At 40.8% G+C, this 13,069-nt stretch overlaps 2 protein-coding genes across 2 annotated transcripts; one reads left to right on the top strand and one right to left on the bottom strand.

Moving 5' to 3' along the window:
* Positions 1-557: 557 nt before the first annotated feature.
* On the bottom strand, positions 558-1,477 carry LOC115073841 (heat shock protein beta-11-like). The gene has a single exon (XM_029572710.1). The coding sequence runs from the start codon at positions 1,387-1,389 to the stop codon at positions 808-810; it is 582 nt and encodes a 193-aa protein (XP_029428570.1). The 5' UTR covers positions 1,390-1,477; the 3' UTR covers positions 558-807.
* A 2,316-nt stretch (positions 1,478-3,793) lies between these two features.
* Positions 3,794-4,667, top strand: LOC115073840 (heat shock protein beta-11-like). Its single transcript, XM_029572709.1, has one exon. The coding sequence runs from the start codon at positions 3,888-3,890 to the stop codon at positions 4,515-4,517; it is 630 nt and encodes a 209-aa protein (XP_029428569.1). The 5' UTR covers positions 3,794-3,887; the 3' UTR covers positions 4,518-4,667.
* Positions 4,668-13,069: the final 8,402 nt, after the last annotated feature.

Here is a 13,069-nt window from a genome sequence, read left to right as displayed (position 1 = left end):
CCCACTGTTAAGGCGATTAGAAATGAATTGTAAAACCATGTTAAAAGTACAAACCAGGGAGGACTGACATTTAAACCAAACCCAACATCAGTCTCCTATGGTCAATGATTGCTAGGTCCTTTTACTATAAAATTCCTAAAAAACAAAAAACCCCACATAGTATCCCCATAAGGAAGAGCAGGCTGACTGGAATCCCCAAAATGCTACATTTATCTGGTCTCTCTCAGGTCTCTAATGCTGTTCTTGCTTAGTCCTGTAACTGTGTTTCTTCATTGTTGGGCCAAGTGTTGATAGTCATATTGCCCCTGGATTCCTTGCTAATTGCAATATCTTGTATTAGAACAAACTAATTACCCAGTGATAATGGTGCACATGTGAAGCTCGGGCATAATATCAGCTTTGAATAGTTCTTATAAAGAAAAAAATTAGAAAACAGATTGAAAATAATAAAAAAAACCAAAGAAAAAATTCATCTGAACAGTAAAATAACGTAAAACTAGTTTTCTTTAAACAGCTACCATAAGAGCCCAAATATAATTTAGCCGGACACATAGTTCTCAGGCAAGTATATTCTTGTATTTAAAGCATAAAAACTTTCACCCTAGTTATTAATAGAAAAATAAACAATGGAATTGAGAAAAACCATGAAACATTTTCAGATTGATTTTTTTAAAAACACAAAAAATGGATTTTAGGGCTTGCTTTCAACTACATATATTAAAATGTTCTTTAAAATTTAATTGCATCTTTTAATTTTAGAGCATAAATGACTGAAAACTTTAAGCTTTTTCATAGTCTTGTACCACCTCAGGCTGCTGATGAAATTTCAGGGCAGAGGTGGATTGGCACAGTTCTGTCCGTACAAGCTGGCGATGCCAGGCATGGCCCCTCTATGTGCAGCTGCCCCTCACTGGACACTGAGCATGTCAGCTCCTCTGGGTTCAGGTCCTCGGGCACATCCCATTCCCTTCTGAAGAGCTCATATTTATAAGAGCACACGCCCTTTTCATCCTCGCTCTTCGTTTCCTTTGTGCCGGTCACAAGCAGCTTCCTTCCCACCAGTTTCACGCTAAGTTCTTCAGGAGAGAAGTCCTTGATGGCCAGGGACACGGTGAAGGCCTTGTCTGCCTTCTCTGTCTGGCCGGAGCTCGGTAGAGCTTGACCGGAAGGCCTTCCTCGGACCACAGGCGCAAGTCCCATTTCCTCCAGCAGAAACTGATGGACTTCCTCTAGGAGCTGCATGGTCTCTTTCACATCTCCCATCCTCCTAATCCTGCTTTGCTCGATCTGAGGGAAGATGGGCTGTGAGGCTGGCCACAGTGTGTGCATTGGTTCCAGGAAGGGAAGCAGGGAGCTGAAGGAAGGCTGCAGTAGGCGAGAGCACAGCATCCCCTCTGATCTGGCAGGCTGCTTGCTTCTGTTACGGAATGAGGCTCGATCCTGGTCAGGCAAGATCTGAGCGTCTTTTATACTCTGCACCCAAGGGTTCCGGTTACTTCCTGATCTCTCTGCTTACAAGACTAATCTTGAGACACTTTCTGTTTAAGACTATGTGGTAACAAATTACTCATCTACTAAATAAAGACCCCCTTCGTCTTCCCTCCCACCCCCAATTCAGGATCACGGTGTAAGGGCATTCAGCTGACACTATATTTGGCTCATTAACGCATGCATAGGGACCAGCCTAATCTGTATCCTTAATTATTTTTCAGCTGAAAATTTGTTTTAGCTTATTTTTAAGTTTGATTTAATGTATTGGGTAAATGCCAGCAGTGGTTTGGTTGAGAACATGCTAGGTAATGTCTTTATATGATCTGCTGTTTATGTAACCTGAATGTTTTTCAAAGTCCTCTCACATAGGCTCCAGCATTGCGATGCATCCATACAAATCACAAGTGTTCTGGGCTAATCCTGTTCCAGTTCACCGATGGAAACTTTGTGTAATGTTTCTATTCCCACCCAACATGTCACATTTGGCATATTTCCTGTTTTCACAAACAAAATATTGAAAAAACCTTGACCGACACGCAAACAATTTGGTGATCTTTCGGGAAATATTAAGTCACCTGCTAGTGCAAACCAAACAACAATGTATTCTGAATTAATTTCTAATTAAGAAAATGTGAGTTTCTGCTGAGAGACAAGTCCAGACCAAATTAAGTTTTAGTGCAATGAAACCACTGAATTTCTGGCTCCTGTATCCTAATTATTTTATCTATGCTTGTTTCTGTAGATTTATTGGTACCTTTATAGGACAAGTACAGGTGATGCCTTCCTCTTGGCATGAGTTAGGCTTCTATTGCCCAATGAGATCAGGCTTGAAGGGACCCAATGTCTTCCTTTTCATATCAGTCAGATCTGCTGTGAATTTCTCTCCCTTAGTTTATGTGATTAGAACTAAATCATGAGAAGTTTAGGAAATTAAAATATGGCTGTTTAATCAAGTTTTAGTTAGTATGGTGTTTAGCTGTTTTATGACGATTTTGAGAGTTGTTGGGGTTTTCATCTGGGGGCCTGAGGTTTGTCTTTCTTTTTTGCATTGGGTATAGGGCTCAGTTGGGTATATGTGTGTATGTATATATAGTATCTAGGCATATTTTATTTATAAACTGCCTAGATGCTATGGTGGTTAGCAGTATATCAAGTTTATTAAACATTAACTTGTCAGCCAGTCTCGACTTTTGGCAGGCTGTCTCTAATCTTCCTATTTTATTTTCTGTAACTAGAATCTAACATCTGTTTTGGAATTGTTTGGTATCTTCAGGGGTGAGCAAGATTCAGGCTACATTTTCAAAGGCTAAGATGGTGTCTGCACCTTTTTATGCAGGTAAAAAAAAGTTGACCCACCCATCTCTCCTATGCGAGTTAAGTGGCTTTTTAGCACCCTGAAAGTATATGCTACTTTTGGTCATATAGTAATGAGGCGTTCCAGGGGTACATTCAGAGGTACGTGTGTGTAAAATGTATTACCCAAAGAGTGCATGGAGACATGCTGCTAATGCTCATACATTATGCCATCATTTTAAATTTTGTAAAAGTATGTGTGTTTGTTTACCTGTTTATTTGATTTATATTCTGCCTTTCGGGCACTTGAAATATACTCTTGTGTATATCGGGAGGGGGAGAGAATAAGCTGGATGGCATATTGGTTGAGGATATTGTTGGGAAGTGTCTTACGAGGGAACAAGCTCAGGGTGATATCATCACAAATGGACAGTTAGGTTGGGCTTTTCGCTGCTTAAATGCTGAGCCTTTTATAGAAGCTCTCGGACCTAGACCATGTTCTGTGAGCCTGTCGCCCACATCTGCCCAGACCAAAGAGAATTATCTCTTAACATTTAGTCTCCATCTGGGTTTCACATACAGCCTTTTCAGGTCTTTCCTTAACATTCACTCTGTAAAGCTGCACGTTTTGGTCTCCAAACATTTCTAGAGCACCTATTAGCTTCATCAGAGGGCATAGTGAGTTCAAAGGGTCCAATTCATACTTGTAATTCATATTTTATCCCTAGCTGCTTATTAAATATTTGTTTCTTCAGGTTTGATTATAAATAGTCCTTACCAAGTTCTGTATTTTGAGATCTGCTGTTGCTCCCTGAGCATGAGTGATGAGTCTGGTCACTATCTTTAGTACACTGTGTGTAAGGGGGCGGGGAGAGACATGAATGAGTCACTTGTGAGTTAGAATGGAAGCCATGTAGTAGTCATTCATGCTATTCTCAGACTTGTCTGTAAGCAGAGAGATCAGGAAGTAACCAGAACCCTTGGGTGCAGAGTATAAAAGACTCTCGGGTCTTGCCTGCACGAATAAGCAGTTCACAAGACAAACTGACCAGGATCGAGCCTCATTCCGTAACAGAAGCAAGCAGCCTGCCAGATCAGAGAGGATGCTGTGCTCTCGCCTACTGCAGCCTTCCTTCAGCTCCCTGCTTCCCTTCCTGGAACCAATGCACACACTGTGGCCAGCCTCACAGCCCATCTTCCCTCAGATCGAGCAAAGCAGGATTAGGAGGATGGGAGATGTGAAAGAGACCATGCAGCTCCTAGAGGAAGTCCATCAGTTTCTGCTGGAAGAAATGGGACTTGCGCCTGTGGTCCGAGGAAGGCCTTCCGGTCAAGCTCTACCGAGCTCCGGCCAGACAGAGAAGGCAGACAAGGCCTTCACCGTGTCCCTGGCCATCAAGGACTTCTCTCCTGAAGAACTTAGCGTGAAACTGGTGGGAAGGAAGCTGCTTGTGACCGGCACAAAGGAAACGAAGAGCGAGGATGAAAAGGGCGTGTGCTCTTATAAATATGAGCTCTTCAGAAGGGAATGGGATGTGCCCGAGGACCTGAACCCAGAGGAGCTGACATGCTCAGTGTCCAGTGAGGGGCAGCTGCACATAGAGGGGCCATGCCTGGCATCGCCAGCTTGTACGGACAGAACTGTGCCAATCCACCTCTGCCCTGAAATTACATCAGAAGCAGCAACTCAGGTTGAGGGAGAGCAGGCATGTGAAAAACAAGAGAAAGCTTAAAAGATTATTTGATTGGAAATAAGATAAACTTGATAATAGTGATGGGAGGAAATCACATTTTTTATATCTATTTTGTTAAATATCTCACTATATAATATATTCTTGTGGAACAATTTTCCTTTTTATTGAATGAAATAAACATTTTGAAATGTGAAATGCTTTTTGTCTTTGATTTGTGTCTGATGGTATCTTGCCTGTAGGGTTTTTTTGGGGCTGTGATAACCTTTTTCCTGGACCTCCCAGAAGAATTATTCAAAGATGATTTCCATGAGAGTTTCAGACCTCATCTCCCCTTTCTACAAATATCAGATTATGACGTTTGGGGGGGAATTCTAATATTCCTCACATTGAAGGTTTCATAGCTGTAAGAGTATTTTCTAAGGCCCATCTTTTCTCCTAGAGCCCTGTGGGACATTATTGTCCAAGTCACGAAGGATGTGTGATCAGAGAGGGCAAACATAAAGGTTAATGGTCACCAAGCAAATAAAGTTGACTTGCCTGAATAGAAAACATTGAACAAGGGCCGGTTTGAGCTGGTCCTGCTCCCTGTGAATGGTGGCAGCAGTAGAAAGCTAGAAACATGCCAACAGTTCACCGTGGCGCAGTCTTGACAAAATAGCATCTCTTTACCGTTTCACCTCTGCATGTGTCTGCTGTGTGTCAGTTCCAAGGAGCAACACCTGCAATAGTGAAAACGAAAGGGCTGCCGATTTGTGTGAGTGTGTATGAGCCAGAGGGATGATGCCTCTTTATCTAGGACACACACAACAGCTCTCTGCAGCCTGGGGAGCTTAAATAAGGAAAGAACGAAACAGAAATTCCATTGTGTCCTGCTCCTTTTTCTGTCCCATGTGGACCACCTCCTTTCCAGCCGCACTGGGTGAAACCTGTTGCTCACTGCTAGGACGATGGAAACCCAATAACTTCAACGAAACACTGGAATCACCACATGAACCCCGCAGAATTTCCAGGTATGGATATTTACTGTTCCGCTGTCCAGTTAATGTTGTTGCCTTAGGTTATACACGGTTATAACTTAAGTAGGGGCATTTTTTTCACTGTCTCATGAAATGTTTTTACAATGCTTACCTGCGCTCATTACCTCTTGAATGTAATAGCACCTCTGCTTATCATCCATGTATATTTTTAGCATTTAGTTCTTTGTACAGAACAAATAGCTTTTACTTGGAAATTTCCTGCTTGCCTGAAACCCCATATCAGAATCCTAATTAAATTCTATAACAGCATCATAATTGATGACATGAAAATGGCCTATCCAGGCTACAATTTCCTTTTGAAGGGAAAATGGTTTTCTTATGCATTTTTTAAACTTTCAGGCACTTGAGTCTTTCGTATCCCCCCCCCCCCCCCCCCCCCCCCCCCCGTCTCTCCTCTCGGGTATATATATTTAGCTCCTCAAGTCTCAGTTCATATGGCTGTAGCTCCTCTTCTAGGTATTTACTATGAAGGCAGAGGACACTCTGTACCAGGGCTTAGTCCACGCATAGTCCCACTACACCCTGGTGTGGTTCTCTGTCAGGAGAAAGACCAAAGGCCCAAGGCATATAGTGCAAGTCTTCTGTGCCTGTAAGCTCAAACTCGGTCTGACTTGCCAGTGCCAAGAAACAGGCTAGCTACAGGAATAGGGTGTTCCAGAAATGTATACTGTTCACAGTATATTCCGTGGAAATAACTGGCTCCTCCTCACATCTATAATCAGAGCAGTAAATCAAATCCCAAAAGATCTTTGTGGTGCCTTGATCTTTTCTCAGGATCCCTGGTCTTTCCTTGAATGGATCATAGGCTGCCTGGGCTTCACTGGAAAGGGTTCACGTGGACTCCGGAGAATCTGCTGCCTGAGGCGAGGGATGAGATGTAGATGGTGCCCCAAAAGGTGCGGCACAGGTCAAATTACTGAGGGAGCTAAGGATAAGAGTCCCCCTTGGACTTGGTAATTTTAAATGCTGTGGAAGGGGGGAAAGGCAGGGGTCAGGATTCCCAGAAGAGTGGCAGATGGATTGCCAGTTGTGTTTCTAGGCAGTTGGCAGCTTCTACCACCCTTCTCCAGCATTTTCCCCATAGGGATTTGGGAGATGGGTGAATGGTGGGAGTCTGGCGCAATCTCTCAGAACCAGTGCAAGGATATATTGGGTGCCTTGGGCAAACTTTGCACTGCCACCCCCTCCCCCAGCTCTGCCCTCTCACACTTAAAAATTATGCATTTATTTTAAAATGTATTAACCATTTCCCCAACCCAAAAATTGATTTTACATTAAAAAGGACATTCAAATACAATTTTCTAAGATAAAAAGTATCATATACTTACTTGCACTCCTATGGCCAACAAGAAAACGCTGCAAAAAAGACACTTGGAACCAATATGGTATTTTAAAGTACATAGGGAATAGGTTTGGCCCTCAGAAAGCCATGATTAAATGGAACATGGTAAACATCCCATATCAAAACAGCACTAACTACCGGTACTCAACAGCACTAACTACCGGTACATTAACAGCCATACCTCTGAAAAGGCAACACTGCAAAAATTACACCAGACCCTCAAACACCAACACACCTCCTATTAGAGAAACAGAACAAGCCAGGCTGCTATAGATTCCTATACAGAAATTGCATCCTAGCAGAATACCTCGCCTTGGTCACAAATGCAGAAGACATATGAACCGTCACCAAATAAAAAAACAAAGTGTAAACAGAAACATGCAGACTAAAACTGAACTGGAAACCACTACAAGCCAGATTCATATGCAGTGCAGTAATGTAAAAACAAACATTATTACTCCTAAAACAAAATCAAGAAATATAAATCAATAATAGTAAACTATAGTAATAAAAATAATAAAGCTTAAAAATAGACCATCTAATAAAGATAAATTTTAAACGTTTCCCAAGAATAAAATATTTCAAAACAGCAAGCGTATCAAATAACCAATAGTTACAATTAATAAGGAAAGAATTTCCTGCTCTCCAAACCTGGAAACGTTTGATTTCCAGTCACCCTGAGATAGTTGTGAATTAGTGGAGGGAACACAAACGTTTTCTCTGGTCATCGTATACACACGTGTTCATTCACACACGCACCACTTCTTCAGATCCCCTTCCTTTTATTCCCTCTCACTCAACTTTTTCAATCACCCCCTTCTGTTCGTACTGACCTCCTTCCCCTTTCACACCCCTTCCTTCTGTCACTCACCCTTCCCTCTGTAACTCCATCACACTCACTTATCCTCTTCCCTTCCCTCTCACTCACCCTCTTCTCTTCTTTCATTCTCACCCCTTAGTCACTCACTCCTCTTTCTTTTCCCTCCTTTCCCTCACTCATTCCCCTTCCTTTCTATCACAACACATCATCATTTGACTCTCCCTACCCCACCAGATCATGGTCGTCCTCTTCCTGTCAGCTGGGTGCAGCAACCCTGCTGGCAGGTCACCATCTGGCACTAAACACCACTATGGGAATCATTAAGTTGTAAACAACATCCTGTTCCCGACTGCATTAACAATATATCTCTACACTTTAGTTAATACATACAAAAAATGTTTTTTGTGAGTGTATTTAGCAATTAAACAATTTTTTTTATTATATTGCACTTATCCCCACATACACATTGTATAATTGTTACATATACATCATTATAACATATATCACAAATATATCAATGATAATTCAGACTTTTTAAATTCTTTCCAACATATTTTTTAACGTGTTCAAATATTTTATCCCCTGGACATGCCAACCCCCAACACCCCTATAATAACAATAAATAGAATCACATTCACACCACATACATACCCTATAAAAACACTCAACCCATAAAAAGGTACAAATGCATGCTCTATTTTTTAATTTTTTTTTTTTAAATATATGGTTCTAATTCTCTACTCCATCCTATCGATTGATAGTTGCTTGTTCACTGTTGAAAAACTGTAGACCCTGACAAGGTTCCTTATTTCACTCTATTAGGGTTTCCTCAGGGAAAATATAACCACTTCTTGTCTTGTCTTGTCACAAAGCAATCTTTCAATCCCGAGCATTTGAGAAATACAGAATAATCAATATCTCTCCAATTTAATATATTCACTCAAAAATTACAAACCCCAATTATAGAATACTTACTTGCTCCAACAACATCACCAACATGTCCGGAGTCTCCAATTAAACACCATTTCATACTGCTCACTGTAAAGGCAATGCATATGTTATCCCCAACTTATATCACAAATATTTAACCACATAAATTTATTATATATTACCAATTACCACACCAGTTATCACAGAACAACCACGACTGCACACCGGATCTCAAATATCCTTGAATCCCAAACAGCTTCAGATCCCAGACTTTAATGGCTCAAGCTCTACTCCAGGTCCCAGTTGGCCCGATTCGCAATCACACTCTCTGAAAGCTAGAATTCCCTACCCACCAAACTACCATGTCTTTAAAAAAAAAAAAAAAAAAAATAAAAATTGCCTGCTGACCTGTACCGTGAATGCCAGATTGACGAGAGTTCATCCAATCTAAAAACAAATTCAATTGTTGCTCAGTACCATGCCAGATCCAAAAAAGATCATCAATGAACCTCTTCCAAATAATGACTTGCTGAAAGGCCAGAGCAGGGTAAATGAGTTTCCTCAAACTGCCATATAAAGGCAAGCCACAGACGGGGCCACCGGGGACCCCATTGGAATTCCCTTGATTTGCCTATAATACTAATCCTGATATATGAAGAACTACTCATTAATAACTACCTGGGATAATCTCATAATCCTTCCAGTCCGGGTCTGACCCATCTCTCTCTTATCTAATGATTGCTTGATGATTTCCAATGCACGTGTCTGAGGGATGTTGGTGTACAGTGCAGCAACATCAGCTGTTACTAATAACGATCCACCCATAGCTTCAGGAATATCATTTTACTTAATTAATGAAATCCGTGGAATCGTGGATATATGATCTAATCTGAACAACATCCTGTTGTAAAGAGCAGTCAAACTTGGCAAGGGGTTCAAAAACCAACCCACTCCCTGATACGATTGGCCTACGGGGGGGGGGGGTTTCAAGACTTTTATGAATTTTGGGTACAAAGTATATGTATGGGACCACTGGTTGTTCTGGCAACATGTAACGGTATTCTTTCTTCGTAATCGCTTTGGTCCGCACAGTCTCAGCCAATATCTCTATAACCCTTTGGCAAATTTCATTATTAGGGTTGATGTCAACCCTTAAATAGAATTGTAAATCAAGTTGTCTCCTGGCCTCAACTTCATATACATTCCTATCCAAAATAACCACTGCTCCTGCCTTGTCTGCAGCTCTCACTGCTACTGATTCATCATTTTTCAGTGCCTGAATTGCTGCACTTTCAGCCTTAGGCAGATTATGGGTAACCCATTCCTTGCATTCCTCCAAATGTTCTAAATCCCTGAATACCATAGTTTCAAATGCTAATATCATAGCCCCAGGGGGGTCCTTAGGCATCCAACTAGATAGTTTAAAAAAAATGTACTCTAACATCTGTTGTCCTGCAAAATACTCCTTAAGTCTAATCTGGCGAAAAAAATGTTTAAGTTCAAGTCTAGTAGTGAAAGCATCAAATCTGTGAGCTGGAATAAAGGATAACCCCTTACTGAGTAAAGACATAATCTCAGCAGAATATGCCTTAGTAGATAAATTGACCAAAATATTATGAATACTATCATCCCCACTATCCTTATTTATTGACAAAAATTGTACGGGTCTCAGCCCGTATTCGTGCGTTTGATCCATGTATTTTGTACCCCTCTTCCACTTTTTGCTCTATTGGATAAAAAAGAATTTTTATTATCTCTCTCATCACTAGTACCCATATTATTCTCCCGTCCATATTCAGGCATTTTAAACTCTACCTTCCTACCCTTCTCCTGAAACTTATTATCCAACTTGTCATCCTCAGATGAATCATCAGATGAAGAAAAGTCACCTTGCCTATTACCTTTACCCTTTCGACCAGTCTGCATCCAAACATACACATATCCAACAGTATAATCACGCCCATCCCTATAAAATTTCTGTAATTTCATTTTTTTCAAATCTGATTTAAACATATCCAATTGCCTCTGAAATTTCTGTACTTGATTATCAAAAATTGTCATACCTATTAGTAAAAATTTGTAATCTATCATAAGAACATAAGAAAATGCCATACTGGGTCAGACCAAGGGTCCATCAAGCCCAGCATCCTGTTTCCAACAGTGGCCAATCCAGGCCATAAGAACCTGGCAAGTACCCAAAAACTAAGTCTATTCCATGTAACCATTACTAATGGCAGTGGCTATTCTCTAAGTGAACTTAATAGCAGGTAATGGACTTCTCCTCCAAGAACTTATCCAATCCTTTTTTAAACACAGCTATACTAACTGCACGAACCAATCCTTTTTTAAACACAGCTATACTAACTGCACTAACCACATTCTCTGGCAACAAATTCCAGAGTTTAATTGTGCGTTGAGTAAAAAAGAACTTTCTCCGATTAGTTTTAAATGTGCCCCATGCTAACTTCATGGAGTGCCCCCTAGTCTTTCTACTATCCGAAAGAGTAAATAACCGATTCACATCTACCCGTTCTAGACCTCTCATGATTTTAAACACCTCTATCATATCCCCCCTAAGTCGTCTCTTCTCCAAGCTGAAAGTCCTAACCTCTTTAGTCTTTCCTCATAGGGGGGGAGTTCCATTCCCCTTATCATTTTGGTAGCCCTTCTCTGTACCTTCTCCATCGCAATTATATCTTTTTTGAGATGCGGCGACCAGAATTGTACACAGTATTCAAGGTGCGGTCTCACCATGGAGCGATACAGAGGCATTATGACATTTTCCGTTTTATTCACCATTCCTTTTCTAATTCCCAACATTCTGTTTGCTTTTTTTGACTGCCGCAGCACACTGCACCGACGATTTCAATGTGTTATCCACTATGACACCTAGATCTCTTTCTTGGGTTGTAGCACCTAATATGGAACCCAACATTGTGTAGTTATAGCATGGGTTATTTTTCCCTATATGCATCACCTTGCACTTATCCACATTAAATTTCATCTGCCATTTGGATGCCCAATTTTCCAGTCTCACAAGGTCTTCCTGCAATTTATCACAATCTGCTTGTGATTTAACTACTCTGAACAATTTTGTGTCATCTGCAAATTTGATTGTTATCATTAAAATCATCCATCCATTGTACCTGAAGACTGGAGGATAGCTAATGTAACCCCAATTTTTAAAAAAGGCTCCAGGGGCGATCTGGGAAACTACAGACCGGTTAGCCTGACTTCAGTGCCAGGAAAAATAGTGGAAAGCGTTCTAAACATTAAAATCACAGAACATATAGAAAAACATGGTTTAATGGAACAAAGTCAGCATGGCTTTACCCAGGGCAAGTCTTGCCTCACAAATCTGCTTCACATTTTTGAAGGATTTAATAAACATGTGGATAAAGGTGAACCGGTAGATGTAGTATACTTCGATTTTCAGAAGACGTTTGACAAATTTCCTCATGAGAGGCTTCTAGGAAAAGTAAAAAGTCATGGGATAGGTGGCGATGTCCTTTTGTGGATTGCAAACTGGCTAAAAGACAGGAAAAAGAGAGTAGGATTAAATGGACAATTTTCTCAGTGGAAGGGAGTGGACAATGGAGTGCCTCAGGGATCTGTATTGGGACCCTTACTTTTCAATATATTTATAAATGATCTGGAAAGAAATACGACGAGTGAGATAATCAAATTTGCAGATGACACAAAATTGTTCAGAGTAGTTAAATCACAAGCAGATTGTGATAAATTGCAGGAAGACCTTGTGAGACTGGAAAACTGGGCATCCAAATGGCAGATGAAATTTAATGTGGATAAGTGCAAGGTGATGCATATAGGGAAAAATAACCCATGCTATAATTACACAATATTGGGTTCCATATTAGGTGCTACAACCCAAGAAAGAGATCTAGGCGTCATAGTGGATAACACATTGAAATCGTTGGTTCAGTGTGCTGCGGCAGTCAAAAAAGCAAACAATGTTGGGAATTAGTAGAAAGGGAATGGTGAATAAAAAATGTCATAATGCCTCTATCGCTTCACTGTGAGACCGCACCTTGAATACTGTGTACAATTCTGGTCGCCGCATCTCAAAAAAGATATAATTGCGATGGAGAAGGTACAGAGAAGGGCAACCAAAATGATAAGGGGAATGGAACAGCTCCCCTATGAGGAAAGACTAAAGAGGTTAGGACTTTTCAGCTTGGAGAAGAGATGGCTGAGGGGGGATATGATAGAGATGTTTAAAATCATGAGAGGTCTAGAATGGGTAGATGTGAATCGGTTATTTACTCTTTCGGATAGTAGAAAGACTAGGGGGTACTCCATGAAGTTAGCATGGGGCACATTTAAAACTAATCTGAGAAAGTTCTTTTTTACTCAACGCACAATTAAACTCTGGAATTTGTTGCCAGAGGATGTGGTTAGTGCAGTTAGTATAGCTGTGTTTAAAAAAGGATTGGATAAGTTC

This window comes from Rhinatrema bivittatum, chromosome 12 (assembly GCF_901001135.1).
Source record: "Rhinatrema bivittatum chromosome 12, aRhiBiv1.1, whole genome shotgun sequence".
Classification (NCBI taxonomy): Eukaryota; Metazoa; Chordata; class Amphibia; order Gymnophiona; family Rhinatrematidae; genus Rhinatrema; species Rhinatrema bivittatum.
The sequence above is the reverse complement of the archived record's forward strand: the minus strand, read 5'-3'. Positions and strand labels throughout refer to the sequence as shown.